The sequence below is a fragment of the Mytilus californianus genome, unplaced genomic scaffold (assembly GCF_021869535.1).
Source record: "Mytilus californianus isolate M0D057914Y unplaced genomic scaffold, xbMytCali1.0.p SCAF_2, whole genome shotgun sequence".
Taxonomy (NCBI): domain Eukaryota; kingdom Metazoa; phylum Mollusca; class Bivalvia; order Mytilida; family Mytilidae; genus Mytilus; species Mytilus californianus.
In genome coordinates, this window is record NW_026262668.1 from 96,236,376 (window position 1) to 96,257,904 (window position 21,529).

General features: G+C 33.4%; 1 protein-coding gene and 1 long non-coding RNA gene across 3 annotated transcripts in view; one reads left to right on the forward strand and one right to left on the reverse strand.

Moving 5' to 3' along the window:
- LOC127730466 (uncharacterized) overlaps positions 1-21,529 on the forward strand; it is a 97,297-nt gene that overhangs the window by 63,985 nt on the left and 11,783 nt on the right. For both annotated transcript variants that reach the window (XM_052238888.1, XM_052238889.1), the window contains exons 22-32: positions 384-665; positions 1,468-1,572; positions 2,164-2,448; positions 4,717-4,828; positions 5,173-5,380; positions 14,285-15,165; positions 16,418-16,532; positions 16,825-17,016; positions 18,335-18,371; positions 20,236-20,517; positions 21,336-21,440. In XM_052238888.1, the coding sequence (XP_052094848.1) occupies positions 384-665; positions 1,468-1,572; positions 2,164-2,448; positions 4,717-4,828; positions 5,173-5,380; positions 14,285-15,165; positions 16,418-16,532; positions 16,825-17,016; positions 18,335-18,371; positions 20,236-20,517; positions 21,336-21,440 (2,604 nt within the window). The remainder of the gene's footprint in view (positions 1-383; positions 666-1,467; positions 1,573-2,163; positions 2,449-4,716; positions 4,829-5,172; positions 5,381-14,284; positions 15,166-16,417; positions 16,533-16,824; positions 17,017-18,334; positions 18,372-20,235; positions 20,518-21,335; positions 21,441-21,529) is intronic.
- LOC127730505 (uncharacterized) lies at positions 9,300-14,264 on the reverse strand. The gene is made up of 3 exons (XR_007995130.1): positions 12,738-14,264; positions 11,201-11,361; positions 9,300-10,292 (listed from the first exon to the last, which is right to left on the reverse strand). It is a non-coding gene; the product is annotated as an uncharacterized LOC127730505 (long non-coding RNA).

The window sequence follows — 21,529 nt, forward strand, 5'->3', positions numbered from 1 at the left end:
TTCTATAATAGTTGGAGAGTTGACATATTTATTTTATCTTTAAATCCATTTAAATGAAACAGAATGGTGAATTCAGTTAAAATGAAATCAATATGTCATGGAACAATATTATTATCTACCACCAAAAACGGTCCATATACAATGTATGAACGGCATGGTATAATAAAATGAATCAATGCAAGTCCTAAGAATAACATAAGAAGAAAAAAGATAAGAATAAACAATACAAATACGTAATGAAAAAAGTTAAGTAGATAAATAAACTAAACTGCCAAACAAGCATAGCAAAGAAGCACTATTAGTACTACATTTTGCACTTTACTTAACTTATAATTAAATGTTAAAAGAAAACCTGTAAACAAAATATTGTAATAATTTTTCAGATCCAGGTCCCTCACTTGCTACTACTGTCAACATTACAAATCGAGCAGTGACCATACAATGGACAAATACATCCACATGTTATGAACGACTGAGATATATCATCTTACTGTATAAACCTGATAATACGACAGACTTACTTGTTATTGATAAAGATTCTGATACATACACATTTAATGACCTTTCACCTGGCACCACTTATACAGCAGAAATTTATACGGACTATGACAGCGAACCAGAAGTTACCCGCAGTCCAATACCATTAGAACATGCGTTTACAACAGGTTAAACATAAATAAACATTTTCTGGAAGTTTTACGTTTTTAATAAATAATAAACCGAGTGCGTACAAATAGTAACATATGCATAGTGAATAAGAAAATAAAGTGCTGTGCCCTTTTTCCTCGGCTTTATGATTTAAACGAATTTATAGGATCAACTAGAAATACTGTGAGCACTGCTCAAATAGACCCCCCATTTTTTTTTTATTAAATGACATGCACACAGATTGTTTTCCATTGACACAAAACATGAATAATTTGGCACTATTAAGGCTACATCAATTCTAACTAAGTTTGCTGTCCGATTTTTTAACGAAAAAAATCTATAACTGTCCAAAGTGTGAAAAATTGACAGTTTTCAATGATTTTTCAACAAATAAAGTTTCATAACTCCGCAATGACATTTATTTTTTTTAAAGGAGAAGAAAATAGCTTGTGTTGCCTGAGTAAAATGTAGTATCCATCAGACATGATAATGTCAAAGGGTCGACCATTTCATTTTCTGGGGAAGGAATGGGATATTCATGTCTATTTATGTATATATATCGTCAAACATTCAGTAAAAAAGTTAAATAACTAAAAGTATATAAATATAGGATTTTAGTAACATATGATGATATATACAGTAATATATATTGTGTCACAGTAGGCTTTAGATGTTTTCTGTCGGCAAATGAAATTGCTTGATTTAATTAACTTAACTGATATATAAACAATGATACGCTTAACATGATTCCCATAGTATGATTATTTCTCAATAATAAATCATACGTTTACCATGTTAACAACAAATTGTAAATTTCAGCTTCCTTTTGTTCTCATCTACAACCATGCTATCCTGGTCATTGTAAAAGTGATATTGATGAATGCATCTGTTCTAATGGTTTCAGTGGATCTACTTGTTTACAATGTAAGTTTATTTATTGTATCAGATTGCATATACAATGTTATTGGAATCATCTTAGTTTTCTACTCGATATGTCGTGTGAGAGTTTGTTTAAAGTGACCATCACCATATATAGTTTTTTTTTTATGAAACTCGAACAAACAAAAATAAACTGTGTAATGTTGAAAGGTTATATGTTCTTGAACTTTATAGAATGAAACTGCTAAGTAAAATTCCCAATGATAAACTTCCATTTTTGGAAAATTGATTTCTTGCTTCGGGTCCCTATAAACAGCCAATTGAGTGTTTAACACCTAATGTTAAGAACTGCATATTACTAAGAAGGAAAACAAACAACATAAACGATCTAGCAAACCAAAAGACATGAACTAGTCAACAAAGGGTTTCATCTATAGACATTTTTGTTCTTTCTCTCTCTCTATTTATATATATTCATCCACATGCGCTGTGTCCTGCGCTTCAGATGTCCGTGCTATTTTCAACAACTGTCCGGTCGTGTATTTATTACACAAAACGTTTTTCTTAACAAATACTTGGAACCTCTTTATTGAAAAAATATTAATCTATGTTGTATTTGACGTTCTTTCTTTTCAGTCAACGAAATGCATTCGCCTTCCTTACAAAGAAGTGCAGCAACTTTTAGCTTCGTAGATTTGAGCACTAATATTGTGAAATACACGTATCAAGTGAATTCAACCGAACATAATTTGACATGGGCAAATCAGGAAATGTTTAATTCAAGGATATTTGTACTAGAGGCTTCTTTTGACGGAAATTTGACATTCGGATCACTACCAAGATATCCAAATTACTTGAATAAATCTGAGTTTGGTATTGTGGAGGGACATATACAATTCACACATACATTTCAATCTACTGGTAAGCAATTCGATAAAAGGATCTTTTGAGTTATAATTGTAATTAGAACATTTTAATATTATTTTTTTAAAGTGTGTTAACATCCATTTTATGTAGTATTTTTCTCATTTAACTCAAATGTGAGATAAGAAAGGACTTACATGTCTGGACCAACTTATTTTTATCTTTATTAAATCGACTCTTAACGTCGTTGATAAATGGATCGGTTGCATGTAGGGTTTGGATGTTCTACTAATTATGTTATTTTGAAAAACGTACGCTGTCATTGTAACTCCTGTTACATCGTTAATAGCATCTAAAGTACTGTTATATCTTTTGAAGATATATGCTGATGTGTGCATTGGAAGAATGGTCTCCATTATATAATTTTTACAAATTTATTCCCCCATTTCATATATATTTGGCCTATCCAACACCCAACCTGAAACGGTTATTTCTTTTATATGTCTGTCTCTCACCTCACTAGCGACATGTTTTCACATTTTTATGTTTTTAGATACCAAAATCTGTAAATTTACCGATTCGGTACTATTCCCGATTGTGACATTTTAAATACGATTCGCATTACGGGTGATGCATGCATAGCAGGAGGAGACGGTTAACCTGTCGACGCACCTGGTATCGCTCCTTTTAGGGTTAATGCGATTCCATCAGTTTTTAATTGTTACCTTGAGTTATCTTCGGTATTGTTTAATGAGATTCGAAAATCGGTAAACTACTACTACCTATATTTATATAGATTCCATCTTTTGCGCAAGTGTATTGTTTTCTGTTTGGTATTAAATTAATAATAAAGATCCATTTTGTTACATCTTGTGTTCCGTTTATGTGGCAATCGCTTATGGCAGTCAGCAGGGTTTCAGGACATCAGTTGTTCGACCTATTAGTCAAATGCGTTTTGTTAAAAGATACTTTTTCACTTTTTTGGTCTTTTGGAAAATGTTGTTTGTGCTGTATTTAGACCCCTCTACCAAGAAATTTGTTTTGCGTGCACACGTATAGAAGTTGCGGTTTTTATCCAACCCAATCATAGGTTTGAACGTTGTTTTCAATTTAGACTTGTTTATATTTTTTCGTTTGGGCTTGTTTTATATTTGCCTTCGGGTTTCTGTGATCCGTTCATTCTATTTCGACTCTTTCAAAATCCAAGAGTCTATCCTAAATTGAGGTAAATTATAATGGCCTTCCAAATACCGTTTCTATTCCTAACATCACTGAAGAGACATTTATTGTCGAAATCCGGATATGATGTACAAATTTTTGCACCTCATATTTTCGGTATAACATCTTTTCCGCAAGTTTATTGTTTTCTGTTTGGTATTAAATTGATAATTTTTAAGATCCATTTTGTTACATCTTGTGATACGTTTATTTGGCAATCCCCAATGACATCAGTTATTCGACCTGTTAGTCAAACTTTTTTTGTTTTTTTGGATTGTTTTGCATGCACACGTATGAAAATTGCGGTTTTTATCCAACGCAATCATAAGTTTGAACGTTGTTTTTAATTTAGACTTGTTGTTCAAACCTATGATTACGTTGGATAAAAACGCAATTTTTATACGTGTGCATATGCAAAACAAATTTCTTGGTGGAGGGGTCTAAATACAGCACAAACAAAATTTTCCAAAAGACCAAAAAAAGTGAAAAAGTATATTAAAACAAAACGCAACTGATGTTCTTTAACCCTGCTGACTGCCATTGGCGATTGCCAAATAAACGGATCACAAGATGTAATAAAATGAATCTTATTATTAATTTATAACCAAACAGAAAACAATAGGCTTGCGGAAAAGATGGTATACCGCAAACATGAGGTGCAAATATTTGTACACTATATCCGGATTTCGACAATTAATGTCTCTTCGGTGATGTAAGGAATCGAAACGGTATTTGGAAGGCCATATAATTTACCTTAATTTAGGATAGACTCTTCAATTTTGAAAGAGTCGAAATAGGATGAACGGATCATATAAACCCGAAAGCAAATATAATACAAGCCCAAACAAAAAATAAAAACAAGTCTAAATTGAAAACAACGTTCAAACCTATGATTGCGTTGGATAAAAACCGCGATTTTTATACGTGTGCATGCAAAACAAATTGCTTGGTAGAGGGGTCTAAATACAGCACAAACAACATTTTCCAAAAGACCAAAAAAGTGAAAAAGTATATTTTAACAAAACGCATTTGACTATATACACACACAAATAGTTTAAAATAAAATCACATTTTCATTAAAAGACATTGATTTTTTTTTCTTACTAGTTAAAAATAAAACAGTTCTTCAATGTACTGATCCAAGTGAGGAAAGTCCCATACCTGAACTACATTGTAATATTCAACTATTAAATGCATCACAGTTATCATCTGGAGACATGTAAGTATAAGAGAATAAACAACAAATACAAATAATAAAACTGACAAGAAATGTAAATTACAGTTATGACAGTATTTATGCAATGTTTAAATTTAATAATTCGTCTAATCTAATTACAAGCAAAACATGTCAATGTTAATTTCCTTCTTTTTTTGTTGTTGTTGATAATATCTTTGAATATGTGGATTAAACCTTAATATTAAAGACAACGTTAGAACGTACAAGTTATTTTCTCAACAGACAATTTAACCATTTTAATTCTTGAGTAGATCAATTAAAAGAGTATAGCGACCTCTATTTTGGTTAAATATTATTTTTTTTGTGAAATATTATTTTTCCTCCAGAATGACTCTAGAATTCATGGCACATTCAGGAGGCAACAGGAAACTAATAAACTTTGCCGATAATGAAATCACGGGTATCGAGTTTTATCAAGGGCAGTCAGTACAGCAGTCGATGGAATTTAGATTCGACTTTGATATTCCTGTACACTGTACCCAAATTTTATCTTGTGAAGACAATCCAATGAATCTTGAAAACGACATAACAAAGGTAAAATACTTGATATTAACGCAGTTATATTATTTATTGGGGAAAAAAGATGTAAATTGTCAAATTAAAGTCAGAAGAACTCTGAACAGTTGATTTTACAAAACAAAAAGATTAATTGTCCTTACTATTGCTGTAAAATCCCAATCTAATTAAAATTATATCTCCGCACTTGCTCCTCGTTGTTTATATGTCGCGCGTGGGAGATCTTACAACAGCCGCTTGAGGGTCATGTCTAGGGTCAAATTTGCTGTAGCCAATCAGCGAAGGTGCTACAAAGTGTTAGGGTATTGGACTGGCATAGGAGTCTTAGTAGCGTCTAGAGGTCTTCCGAATGTATATAAACAAAAATGGCATCCCCCATGCGAAAAACGTTTCGTAACATACAACTGTAATAATAGTTTGTATTATTGCCTTCCGAGGTTAAAATGGCATCATGTGAAGTATGCACCCCAAGGAAAATATCAGTATGAACAAACATTTGTGTTTTATGCGGTTTTTCTTTCATCCAGATAGAAATCTCCTCAACGGGAGAACGTGTTGAAAAAAAAACTGTTCAAACTGAAACTTCAGCAGAACTCAGAGAGAATCGCAATGATTTCTAGTGTTGTTACTGGTTTTGAAGTAAACGCCGAAGTAGACAATGACAATGGCGTCTGTATTAAATGTTTTAGAAAAGTCCAACAGTCAATCAAATTAAAGAAAGATGCATTAAAAATTCAAGAAGAACTAAGTGACTAACTTCGGGTGTCTTACCACCTGACCAATCAGAAAGATTAATTGCTAATAGATTTGTTAATCTGCAAGGTGGAACAAACAATAATATAAGCTTAGATGAATACTTGAGAGATGTTGAACAAGGATACAAAAGTAACATGTTCAGGACATCAGACAAAGGAAAGTATCCTTCAACACTCTAAAGAGTATCCTCACCTAGTTAATTTTGCAAGCCATTTTGATAACATTACCAATTTAACAGGAAAGAAGGGGTTCCACCATATACGGTCATACCAAGCTGATGTTCAGAAAATTGCAAAAGACCTACTACAAGAAAATGTACTACATGTAACATATAAAACTTCAAGAATAATAACAATTAAGTGCAAGGAGCTAAAAAAAGACAAAAAACCATTTGACAGTGCATTTATAGGACTTCGTACATTGATTCATCGCCGTGACATCAACCAACAGTCCCCTTCCATCACCTTCAAATCCACATATTTGAAAAATATTGCTTGGAATTAAATTATTGTGAATAAAGTGTGCAGGTTTAATTTTCTCTTAAGTCATAACCTTAATTAGCTGGTACTTTTTTAGTAGTTTGTTGCTGATATTAAAGTGTCATAAGTCAATGAGACATCAACCCAACAAACAAAGTAATGAAATACTTTCAGTTTAGTTGCAGAATATCATGGTCATTTTGATTAGGCAGCATAACTACGTACAAAAACATGTTTATAAAAATGTGGCCTGATTTCTAATGAGACAACTATTCAAAAGGGACCAACTTATTTTTCTGTATTAAAGTTCACAGTTCCACCTCTGACTTTGAGTAAAACCTATAGCAAGCTGTACAAAGACCCGAAATGACTTTATGAAAACATCAAGCACGTTTGTACAAAACAACAATGAGATAAAAACCAAACTTTTACAGATTTGTTCACAAGGCGACCAGCATGCAGATATTTACCCTATATGTACATGTAAAGAGCTGTTGATAAAACTTATACAAGGTGGTGTTGGTTAAATGTGCTTTCCTGAGTGATGAAGTTATTAGTGCACATTATTTGGTTCAATTTCTATCTTAGTCAAATTAAACACAGTAACTTAATATAATAAAATGCTCTGCTGGGCCCAGCTTGATACGACTGCAGAGGTCGAACCCTGAACAGTTTGGGCAAGTATGGACACAACAGTCAAGCTTGATACAGCACTGAATTTGGATTGTGATTAAATATTTGACACAGCATAGGTTACTGACACAGAATAAATGTGGTCTAAGAACTTATAAATTTTTAATTTGCCTATTCAAACACAAGTTATTGACTGGAAACTAGAAAAATGCTTAATTTTTGGCCCCTTTTTGGTTCAAAATTCCTAAACATTTAGGGAAATTATCCCCAAACTCAAACCTAGCTTTCCCTTTGTGATATGGAACCTTGTAGTACAATTTCAGAAAGATCCATACACTTACACACAAGTTATTGTCATGAAACTAGAAAAATACTTGTTTTTTGCCCCTTTTTGGTCCTTAATTACTAAAATTTTGAGGCAATTACCCCCAAAATCAATCCCAGCCTTCCCTTTGTGATATGGAACCTTGTGGTACAATGTCAGAGAGATCCATACACTAACACACAAGTAATGTCTGGAAGTTACAAAAATGCTTATTTTTGGCCCCTAATTCCTGAACTGTTGGTACCATAACCCCCAAAATCAATCCCCACCTTACTTTTGTGGTATTGAACCTTATGGTAAAATTTCATGGAGATCCATTTACTTTAACTAAAGTAAGAGTGCGAAAACCAATGTGTCTTCAGACGACGACGCCAACGTCATACCAATATACGACCGCAAAATTATTTTGTGGTCGTATACAAAAGAAGATGTGGTATTAAGTCTATATTTGACTGTTTTCTTGATGAACACATTGGTCTTGAACAAAGTTGTATAGTAAGATATAGTCCCACTTCATGTTATTGTCTTGAATATGCATGAAATATTTGCCACTGAAACCCAAGTGAAGAAATCAATAATCAATCAACCTGTCAATGTTTATTTTGAGCAAAAATAATCATCCTCTATGTATACTGTTGGCTACACCAAGTTAAATACAATGAGTCTGCTATATAGAACAAATATAACATCATCAAGAACAATGAACAAAAAGGTAAAAGTCATACATGTCATATGAACCATGCCAAAACTTAGCACAAAAGGACATACATCAATAGCAATAATTCTATACACCAAAGATAGTTGACTTGTTGATCAATAAACCATGAAAAGTCAAGGTCAGAAACCAACCAGAGTGATTTTTATAGTTCGTTCCTGTGTTGTACTGTTACACCACTGTCCCAGGTTAGGATCCTGCTAACATGTTTAACCCCGCCACATTCTGTATGTATGTGCCTGTCCTAAATCAGGAGCCTTAGGTAATTCAGTGGTTGTCGTTAGTTTTCTTGTTTGAATTGTTTTACATTTGTCATTTCAGGGCCTTTTATAGCTGACTATGCGGTATCGGCTTTGCTCATTGTTGAAGGCCGTTCAGTGACCTATAGTTGTTACTTTCTGTGTCATTTGGTCTCTTGTGGAGAGTTGTCTAATCATGCTCATTGGCTATCATTCCACATCTTCTTTTTTATATAACATGTACATCTTACAATAATTCCACACCAAATATATTTTTCTGTTTGTTTATCATGTTTATAGTAATCGAGATGCAGACTTGACCCCGAATATAATTATATGCTTGTTTCATGAAATGAGGTCAAGATTAGGCGAATCTGCAACCATATCTGACAGACATGGCAGACATGGTTTTCTCTTTTGAATTTTTTCATATTTTTCTGGTCGGGGCCTTTTGTAGCCGACTAAAGGCATGGGTTTTTCTCGTTGTTCTACAATTGCTTATATCAAGTTATTGAAAAGTCTGGAGGGTAGTTGTCTGATTGGCAATCATACCGCATCTCTTTATTTTTAAGATGAAAACAAGTAAATATCTTATGATGTGTGTCAATCAGTTACTGTCTCATTTGTTTTTATACGCTACATCTCTTTTTAGTCACATTGACAGCTGCAGGCATGACATGAACCCAGATTTAGAGTGGCAATACAGCAATTGTAAGGGGGTTAAAAGTCAAAAAAATTTGAAGAGTCTAAAGTTGAATAAGTTACAGAAACCAGATACTGAAAAATTAAATAAATAAATATCAACTGTTTTAATCATCTTGTATTTCTAATAAAGCCATATCAAGATCTTCGAAGTATTCATAGGCCGACAAATTGTAGTCTTCAGTATCGCTATCTGAAACAGCAGAATCTTCTTGCTCCTCGAGCTCCTCAACAACTTGTTCTGACAGAAATAACTTCTCAAGAGGTAACATATCACAGGATTCACAATTACAAGACTTAGTACACAAGTCACAGCATGAATGTTTCCTGCTTTCTTTCTTCATCAAATCATCCAAGTCTGAATTTCTGAGGAAATTACACATCAGATCCTTTCTCCTACAATCTTTAGCTTTAAGAATTGCCTTAGCTTCCGGTTTCAACTTCTGCAAGTGGTATCCATTGTATAGGATAATGGCAACTGATGGATTTCCATCCCTCCACACTCGCCCTATTTCTTGCAGCAAATCTACCAGATTATTTGGAGGTCCAAATAATACCACTCCACTACACTTTTTTACATCTAAACCCATTCCCAGGGCACTGGTTGACAAAATAAGTCTCAAAACACTACTTTCCTCCTTCAATGCATTAATTATGATGTTTTTGTTAACATCTGGAGTTTCAGAATGGAACATCTCAATATACTTGGCACAATGTGGCAATTCTGTTACAATGTATTTATAAAGTTTGGAAGTGTCATTTATCGATGAACAATACAAAAGTGTACGAGGGAAGTCCTGACTTTTTTCCTCTAATGCATCTACTAACCATGTCATTCCCATTTCAATTTAATTTTTAATTTTGGAAGATACTAGTTTAATATTAGACTTGTTTGGTGATAAATTAATTTCTGTTGTGTCCTCCGCTAGCTGCAATATTTTCATGACTTTTTTCCTAAAGCTTACAGTGCAAGTTGCACTTAAAGCCAATACTGTAGCATCGGCAAAGAGGGATCTTAGTTCACCTACATTTGAAAACCATTTTCGAAAAGCCTTTTTTTCTGTCTCCTTCATCTTGGCCCCTGAAAGAAAAATAGAAATAAGTACTTCTATAAAAACTTTTATAAAAGGTAAATATCAGCACCTCTTGCCTAGATTGTTAATTCTTATGGCAAAACAAAATTAAATACATGTATGTGCTTGTCCATATTGTTATGTAACAGCCTATCATTCAGTGGTTGTTGTTGGTTGCTGTCTATCACATTTGTTTAGGGTTTTATTTTTCATACATTCTTATAATTACATTGTAATGGTTCATCATTTTGCAAGTAGTGGTCTTAAAAGAGCTTACTTTTTAGTATTAGGTTATCTCGTTCTTGAAAGCTGTACAGTTCTGTACCAGTGGTCTTAATTTTTTACTTCTATATTTTTGAAAATCTAAATTCATAAAAATGGGAAGGGAGTACACATCAATATATAGAAACAATTCATCAAAGTTTCATGCAAATTAGTTGAATAGTTTTTGAGTTACTGTCTGACAGGTTGACGATTGACAGACAGTCACAGGTTAGGGGAGGGTTGGGATCCCGCTTACATGTTTAACCCTGCCACATTCTGTATAGTGCCTGTCCAAAGTCAGGAGCCTGTTATTCAGTAGTTGTCATTTGTTTATGTGTTACATACATTTGTATTTGTTTTTCGTTCATTTTTTATGCATAAATTAGGCCGCTTGTTTTCTCATTTGAATTGTTTTACATTGTCATTTCGGGGCCTTTGATAGCTGACTGTGCGGTATGGGCTTTGCTCATTGTTGAAGGCCGTACGGTGACCTATAGTTGTTTATTTCTGTGTCATTTGGTCACTTGTGGAGAGCTGTCTCATTGGCAATCCTACCACTATTCTTTTTTATATAGACAACGGTATACCATAATACGTCCTGTAAATGTGCAAATAGAAATGAACATGGGGAATAAACATTGTATCCACTTACCAAATTGCTATTGTGTGAAACTCATCAATTACAACCAACTTAATGTTCAACTTCTTTAAACACGTTCTCCAATAGGGATCACCAACCAATGTTTCTGGAGATGCAAAAATGACATCTATCAACCCCTCTTTGATTTGATCGTCACTCTGGGGAAGATGATCCTAAAATGCAAAAAAAAAATGTAGGTGGGCAGTCTCCAAAAAGACATATTTCTATGATAACTTCTATAATTTAAATGTACACTGTACAAATACCCTCTCTCCATTTCACTGCGTTTGATTAAAGATTGAAATCCAATGAAATAATTCTTATTGTTGTAAAGTCCAATACAGAAATGAATATAGCTGAGATTTCAATGAATGCATGGCATATTTTCTCGATTTTGAGATGTTTCTGCCAATGTATCTGTTTGGCCATCCAACAAGGTCTTTTAGACTGCACTTTTTCATATTTTTTTTTTATTTTTTCATTATTTAACACCTGAACACAAACATGACAAATAACAATCTAATTTAAAAATTAAGTTTCCCGCACGTTTCTGAGCCATGTAAAGCTAATTATGCTGTATGTATCATTTTGCTCATTGTTGAAGGTCAGATGGTGACCTATAGTTGTAAACTTTGTCATTTGTTGTCTGGTGGAGAGTTGAGTTGGCAATTTTACTTCAAGTCTTGTACATGTACGACATCTTCTTATTCTTATATGCATGTATATTTGTTTTGAGATAGATTATTAGTACATGTAATTTAACAACACTTCCCTTGGACTCAGCTGGTGCTTCATTAATACAACATGTAGTATATATCTTTATACAAAGTATGAAGAACTAGCATTATGGCCAAAACGACTGTAAAATACTGGCAATATGACTGATACAATCTGTTCTCGGTGAAATGAGACAAATTTATGTGCAACCATGGCTATGATCAACTGCTTCTGCAGTTTTTTTTAACTTTAAAGTTTCATATTACTGCTTTGTTACTGTTAGTCATGTGTTGATATACTGAAGTTTAAATGTTTGTTCCTGCAAATAAATTTTATTTTATTTGATAAGGCATACATGTTCATCTTTGCCTGGTCAGATGCGGATCCAGGACTATGGAAAAGGGGGCCCTGCATCTAGACACCATAAGGTGTGGGAATAACGTCTTAAGACATTTTTGTAAGATAGAGACATTGCATTAATTATATAAGTAGCTCCAACAGCATAGGCGGATCCAGGGGGGCCTGGGCCCCCCTTTTGTGGGAAAAATTTAGTTGATTATATAGGGAATCACTGAAGCATGACTGGAGCGGGCCCCCTCTTAGGTCAGTCAGTGGGCCCCCCTTACAAAAAGTTCTGGATCCGCCACTGTACAGGGGGATAACATGTCACCCCTAACTGATTTCTCATGTGTTATAAACATCTTTATTATACAACACTGCCAACATAATAATTATAATATAAATTAGGTGTTTAATGGCATTAAATACTATAGTATGGACTATTCCATTTATTGAAGCCTTACTACCACTGCATGCATAAAGTTATACTAACCTTTGTATGCAGCAGTAATATTTCCAATGTGCGAGAGTTTTTCCACCTGGTCCTGCATCAGAGCTACTAAGGGACAACAGACTAAAACTTTTCAGTCAGAACTGTTTTCAATAACCGCCCGGACAACTGGAAGGTACAGTTGAAACGGCAGTGACTTGCCAAAACCAGTCGGGAGTACAGCCACGCACTTCTTCTTGTTAACTAAACACTCTATAATTTCCTTTTGCTCCTTCTTGATATCATTTATACCAAATTTTGGCAAAACTTTTGTCAAAACGTTGTCCAAACTGGGCGCATCCATGTTTTTTAACGATCCGATAATGGTATACAAGCCCGTCGCTGATTGGTTAATCGAAATTGATTTTCTGCACGCTGATTGGTCGGTCAAAGTTCACCAAATTTGACCCTAGACATGACCCTCAAGCGGCTGTTGTTAGATCTCCCACGCGCGACATATAAACAACGAGGAGCAAGTGCGGAGATATAATTTTAATTAGATTGGTAAAATCCCTTTCTGTCTTACAAAAGATTTCATTTCATTCTTAGCAGTAACTTAGACTTTTCTTCTTCTTTGTCTCTTCTACACATAAATTGTAGTTTCTTCCCAAATTATATGTCTGATCAACTATTATGCAACTTTTTAATGTATAATATTGCCTATTGTGATGTATTAATTGTATTTAAATTGTTTTAACTAATTGTTTTATGCTATTAAATAAAAAGATGTGATATGATTGTCAACAAGACAACTATCTATTCAAGACAAAATAACAACGATTTGCAGGTAGCCAAGTTGTTCGGTATTAACAAATGAGCAAAACCCCCACCTTATTGTAGGTTATAAAAGTATCAGGAGGATGAAATAGGTCAAAAGATAAAAGCAACAGCCTGGTCCAAAGTACAAATAAATGAATAGGTACAATTATGGCAGACATGTCGAAATGCACATACGGCCGTGGTGCAGTAAAATTAGTACCGTTTGTGTTTTACAACTAACGACAACGACTGGAGTAAAGGCTCCTGCTTTAGGACACGCACATCAAAAGTATTGTGGGTCAAATACGATTTTGTTCGCCCAATTGTCCCCTAACCTTGGAATGCGGTTTAACGAACCAACATAATATCTGTAAACCTCAGTTTAAAAAAACTCGACTTGTCAGGTCTGTTCTATGCACAAAAATAAATAACAAAACGACAAAAGACAAATTACGGATCTAATAGTACGCACAGATACTGATAGCTATACAATATATCTAAACAAAGATATAGTTTAGTTTAGTTTAGATATATTGTATTTGCAAAAGTAGCAAAAGGTATTGGACATAAGTTATAACAACATTAGTTACGTCCTATTCCTCTTTTTTAATATAATATGGGCATGGACACTGATATCTAAAGTTTTTTCAAACATTTTAAAACCAATTAAATGTATGTAGAATAATCACCAACGGCCTTTAGGGTGGACCCATTATTTCAAATACTTAGAACAATATCATAACAATTCGAAATAAAAAAAGATATCATTATTCATTTTAACTTCAATCCAGACACCTATCAAAGCTAATTGGTCTGGTTGGGACGATAAGATTTCAGGAATTCATAAGTTTACGTTCGAAATTTGGAAGTTGGATTACGTGTTGGATAAGGATGGACTGATGGAACCGCAAATTACTAACATGACAAATCCTAAACCCTTATTTCTTAAGGAAATTTTACCAGAGTCTGACTTTATAACAAACCTACAATTCACTCCAGATATGTCTGGAGTTTACTCTTGTATATTAGAAATTAATGACAACGCCAATAATTCAGAATATGTCCGACGCATCGTTATATACGATAAAACATCTGATGTTTCTGTAAACGAGTCCAGGCGACTGTTGGTTTCATCTGCGGAGGTTGAAACAAACTACACATGGCAGACTGTTTACATCCCTACTGGTATAAGCATTATTAACGTTACATGGGAAGGACTATTTCTAAATCAGCTTCATTCTGATGGTCATTTTCTAGCTAATGTGTTATATTATGAACCAAGACTAAGTGACAACATTCTTCGCCATGGATATAAACGCATTCTTCCTGAATTCGACGATAACGAAGGCACAAGAACATTAGATGCTATTGATAACATCAATGGTATCGCCAGATTTGAATTAGTCTATGAAGTTGTTGGTTCAAAGAAATCACAGACGCCAGCTACTGGATGGTTTGAAATATTGCCATTAATGGAATCTACATCAGTACAAATGACTAGTGGATCAGTATCCGATGGTGACATATTGCAAATTTGGATTCGAGCATCTGATGTTATGGGGAACCACCAAACACAGACTTCACTGTTATATTTTGATCAAAGTGGTCCTGATAATTTCGTTAATGAGATTCAGTACAACATAGAAGATGGTGGAACTGTTTTTTCAACCAGGTATTATTATTACCATACGATACAATATTTTTATTAAAGGTATGACTGGCGTTTTTGCTTATCAAAATTTTTAGTTTAAGCAAATATGGTTAATGCAACTATCTTATTTATTTGAAGAAATGTATAATTTTTTTGTGTAGGCGAAAGGATGAATGAAGCAAATGCTTTTTTTTAAATTTATCGTTTGTTTGCATTTTAACAAAGTGGCGTTCTAAGGGGCAATAAAACAATATTTACATGCCAAACAAACAACATTATTGCCAAAGGAAAAAGATTATACAAACAATAGTATAAATAAGTCTTCATAGAAAATTTGAAATAAAGCAACATTCACCTCACCAAAAAACGGTAATAAACTCGGTTGATGTGGAGGTGTATACCGATCCTCCTCTTTTACTGGCATCTGTTGTGTTGCTCATGGCAAGTAAAAATCATATATAAAGTCATCTTTGCATTCGCTGATATAATTGAGGAAAAGACAATTTGATTGCGGCTACTACAAGTGGAAAATATCCAAGGTCATCTATGGTCAGCGAGTAGAGAAGGCCATTTCGTTCCCTTAGGAATGTCAACACTATCAGTAGAAAAACACGTTCAACCAAGGTAACACATATGTTGTCAATTAAATAATGGAGTAATTTGAGGTCAATTTCAGAGAACGTTTTGTTTCAACCAAAGTTATTTTTTACAGCGTATATTTTTTTCTGTCCGTCAACAAGATATGTTTTTCGACGTTGGCCATATTTTTAAGACTGATACAATATACTTCAATCTGGCTTCATGTTTACATTGGGGTACACTTGTCTAAATAATACAGGGGTCAAATGCTTTTAATATAATTGCACGAGGGAATTATTCATGTATGTACTCTAAACAGGTCTTTTTTATTATCCGTATCAACATCGGATAGACACCGCCATTAGAATAAGGAGTTTTACCGCTACTATAAAGTCCGGTATAGAAAGTTATGTGGATATTTTTGTAGACCCAGCAATATAACTTATGTGCTGTGGATATCCATTATCTGCTAAAATATGTAATAAAGGCATTTGACAATTTATTAAGTCAATACCAGGTTTCTGTGTATCAAATATGAAATATGGATGTTAGGTTGATTTTAAAAATTGATATGTACATAAGTAGATTGAGCTTTTTATAATTCTTCATTATTTAAAAGACACACTGTTAAAGATACGTTTACATCGTGTTGTTAAAAATGTTTTGTTAATTCTGAACTGAAATTTCATTATAGATTTTCGTTGATATTCCAAGATCTTCACAGTGGTATCGAAAATATTTCCATAGAAATAGTTTTAAATGAAACTGATGAAATCAAGTACAGAACATATAATGATTCCTTTTCCGTAGTAAGTTGATAATTGTTACTAAGTAATGTTCCGTAAACACGTCTGAGAAAATTTAATTAAACCACTTACTGTCAACGGTAGGTGAATAAAGGTGACAATAAATAACGTAATGACATTTTTATATTAACGTACAAAAGAAAGCGATTATATATGTTATTTCATATGAAAAATGTGTTTTTTTTAATAAATAAAAGGAATATTTTTAATCTTTTATTTTTAATACATGCGTCTTTCTGCTTCCTTAAAAACCCATTTTTTTTTGTATTAGTATCAGTTTTATTGTATTTATCAGACGAAGGTTTACTGCTCATCGACGCCTGAATGTTACTGTATACCAAAGGGACAATGTTTTATGCGTTCTGTAAATTTTGAAATCAACAATTGTGACCTTGGTGTACCACTAGCCTTACTAAATGAAGGAACATTCTACCTATCAGTAAAATCAGTTAATACAGCAAGTTTACAAACAGCATCAATATTTCAGGTATTTATGAAACTAATATAATTATTAAGGTAGATCGGGTGTCTAAATTATAATCCATAGAATTTTTTAATAATTTGCCAAAATGTAGTTTATTTCATGCTTTTTTTAAAAAAATAATAAAAAGAATGGGTCACGGGGCTTATTTTCACGCTACAGGTTGTGCAAAATTGACAGATTTTTGTAAAGATAATGCATGCAAAACCCAATTTTCTGCCATAAAACGAAAACTACACCATAGAATTTTGAGATAAAAAATGAGAAGATAGCTCTAATATTATGCTTTCAGATAAGAAAAAGAAAAAATGGGGTCACGGGACCCGTTTTCTTGCTACATAATAAAATAGGTTAATTTCTTACACATTCTATTGTAAAAGTAACTTTATCTGAATTATCTACCCTTACATTTGAGTTGCCTCCCCTTATGGGACAAAGTTGGAAAAAATTGAATCAAACAAAAGTATTCTGTTTTTTGTGAAATTACAACCATAAATATGATAAAACATGTCATTTTCTATATTGAAATGAAAATTTTTACACATGAATTACCGACAACTCTCAAAATTTGCACATTTTATTAAAGATCTAGACCGATTGTTTTCTGGTATTTCAAAATCCAAGATGGAGGAAGGCACCCTATCTACCTTAAACAAATGATTTTGAGCGTTCCTGATGAAAAGAAATCGAGAAAAGGACCATCGGTACCACATTTAAAAAACGTTACTTTTAATGTTTTAAACTTTCAAAAATATTCGACTTTGAAAAACAAGGAACATTTAATGATGACAAACACTTTAGCTATCAAACATTTGTTCCCTTTCAAAGAAAATGTATGCGTTGAGGGATTTATCTTCCGAAAAGAACAATGTTAAATCTCTCTGCAAGAATGTGGATTACGGTCAAAGATTATTTGCATTAAAAACATACGTAAAGATGATGATGATGTTGATGGAGTGTTGGTTGTTAAACGTCCAGCGAAAATTTAATGCATATTCAGGACAAGAACTTATACATCTGATATGGATATGAACCTTGCTTTGTACTAGACACACTGAGCCAGAGTTTTAACGTGCTAGTTTACAACAGTTCGCAGAAAGTCTTCTTACCCTACCCCGACACATTTTTTCCGACTCCTAGCAAACCGGACTTTGCTCTTAATCTTAAATGTCATGTGCTTATCGGAGAAGCAGCAAATACCATATAAAATGTTGGTTTGACACTGATGAGTATCGGACCCACGATCTCCGACATTCAACGCGAGACCACCGAGTTAAGGTGATTTAAATTTTATTTATAACGTGTATTTCAATTGTTTTGCTAGGTAGGAGAAGTGAAATTGTTTAAAGGAATTGATGAATGTAAGTATAATTCAATCACTCAGTTTGTTTTATCTTTAAATGAATTTCTGAGTAATTTATAAAGATTGTCGTTAATTGAATATTTTTCATAGACTAATGGTAGCTAAAACAAAAGGAGAGCTCCTAAAATAGTTTCGATATACTTTCGAGTTTTCCAAGTATACGGATTTTTTTTTACATAATATTGTTTCAAGCCTGTTAAACAATATGTATCAAAACGACCAGAATTTATACAATTCCAAATGTTATACTTCTGTTTCATATATATTATGTAGGTATGTCACCTTTGTTATTGGTGGAGTTCGTGTTGCGCAATCTTTAAATTCCTATGTAGTGTTGTGTAGACTTCTTTTTGTCGTGTTTCTTTTTTACAATGGGGTTTTCAGCTTCTCTTGGACTTATGAATTTTGAATGTCACCTTGGTATATTCGTTATACTTCATATATTCTATAAAGGTTTTGAAAATTCATTTCATCGAGATTAACATGAGCAAATTATCTGAACGGTAGACGTAAACCCAACAAAATGAATTAATTTAATCGGCATTAAATTTCAGCTTATGACATCTATAATTGAAGTACTTCTAACTGTGAAACATTTTCACTTATTTTTGTTGTAAATTGACTGTTTAAAATCTTCGTTTTCAAACTTTGATTTCAGTTTTTATTTATGTATGCACTGAGGTTTTGTTTCATATATATTATGTAGGTATGTCACCTTTGTTATTGGTGGGGTTCGTGTTGCGCAATCTTTAAATACCTACATGTATGTAGTGTTGTGTAGACTTCTTTTTGTCGTGTTTCTTTTTTACAGTGGGGTTGTCAGCTTCTCTTGGACTTATGAATCTTGAATGTCCCCTTGGTATCGGACTCTTTTTTAGACACCACGATAAATAACCTTGTAAAAAGCTTTGCAATATCTGATACCCGGTTTATAATTTGGTACGCCAGACTCATTCGTGGCACTCGAATCTAAAATGTTGGAAGGCCACAACAAATATAAAATTGAAAAACATTAAAAACAAAACAATTCCATTATTTTTGCCAAATTTGGCTAAGGCCATCTATGGTTTGTGTAGAAAATCATTTATAGGTTTTTGAATACTGTAATACAACATTTTATAACAGTTAATTCACAGAAAATGACAGTATCAATTATATTTCATGTCAGCAAAAGAGTGCCGACTACTGGACTTGTGTGACCCTCGAGGACGAAACAACCAGGAGTGGCGTCGACCCAGAGGTTGTAAAAATTCATAAATGATACCAGACTAAAGAAACCACCATTTCATAAAAAAAATACTCATAATTATTGTACAGCAAACTAGCCCTGTACACTTCATTTTAGATTAAAGGTCAGTTGTCAACCTGCGTTGCTGAAATATAGTGATTTTAATGCAAGATGTACATAACAAATATTTCACAAAAAACTTTGAGTCATTTTGACAAAGATGTCATCTGCGACGGCTCTTTAGTAAAATGAACAAGTAAAACTGTGAGCTACTGCTCACTGATGATACCCCCGCCGTAATATTTCGGTAAACAGGAAGTTGCTGAGTGATGAATCTGAAAACGCATCACACGGTGTAACTTACTTATATAAACCCTGAAACCAAATTTCAGAAATCCTTGTCAAGTAGTTCCTGAGAAAAATGCGACGAAAATATTCATGGGACGGACGGATGGACTGACGGACTGACGGAAGGACAGACAGAGGTAAAACAGTATACACCCCCATTTTTAAAGCGGGGGTATAATAAAACAGTATACCCCCCTTTTTTAAAGCGGGGGTATAATAACGAGATCACTTTGCTACATTTACATCATATAAATATTTATATATATTTACCATTGTTTTCTTGCAGATGCAAGTCCTTCCGCAATATTTGTTGTAAATAAAACAAACAGCCAGATTACAATTATGTGGACAAATAAACCAACATGTTACCAAAGACACGGATTTATTATTCTTTTTTCCAAACCAGACAATTCTTCACAAACATTAAACGTTGATGCAAATTCCACTCTATATACATTTGATGGCCTTTTTCCTGGGTCAAATTACAGTGTTGATATATATACCCAGTATGGAAATGGAACACATCAAACAATGAGTTTACAGCCACGTTCTGTGACTGTTACAACAGGTAAGTTATTATTAAATACCCATATAGTCTCTCCTCTGCACTTTTTTTTGTCAACTGCTTTTCATTTCTGTTTGATATCTTTACAGTTGATAATAAATGAAGGAATATATTGAAGAGATTGCTTTAACTTACCTACTTGTTCAGTTTTCTTCAGTCAATTTAAAATCTGGTTTTGGAAAAAATAAACTGTGAAATAACGATTCAACTGAGATATATAATCATACGCAGATGCTGCTAGAATGGTTTGTATCAAAATTGGAAAAGGTTTTGGACTTTTAAATAAATCACTTTTGTCGTATTCTAAAACTTTATTATATGTCGATTTCTAGTTTCTCTTAAATGCTTGTAAAAGGTCCGTATATTATATATATCTCTCTATCTATAAACTAGGTTTAATCCACCATTATCTACATACCTGTACCAAGTCAGGAATATGACAGATGTTTCCTATTTGTTTGATGTGTTTGAGCTTTTGATTTTGCCTTTTGATAAGGGACTTTCCGCTTTGAATTTTCCTTGGAGTTCGGTATTTTTGTTATTTTACTCTCTCTCTCTCTCTCTCTCTCTCTCTCTCTCTCTCTCTCAAGGTTCGAAAATTAGTTTGCTTTCGACATTGTCAGTTTTTTGCTCTTCGTTTTCCCTGAACAATTGTGTTGGTGTTTTCCCTTCTATCTTGAATGACTTAGTTTAATCTCATTGATAATCATAAGACATGCCTTTCTCCCTTTCAAATAATAATATGAAGGTATTAAATATTAGCTATTACAGGTTGTAATTTTGAAATTGACAAAAACTTAACTAAAATTTCTCTGTTGCAGACCAATTCTGCTCCCACTTACAGCCATGTTACCCCGGTAACTGCAAAATTGATAGTGATGGTTGCTTGTGTTCAAACGGATTTAGTGGAGCTACATGTTTGCAAAGTATGTTAAAATTACAATATAGCTTATTTTAATACATATTGTCACTGAAAAATATAAAAGATGTCAATTTTAACAACGAATTTAAAGGT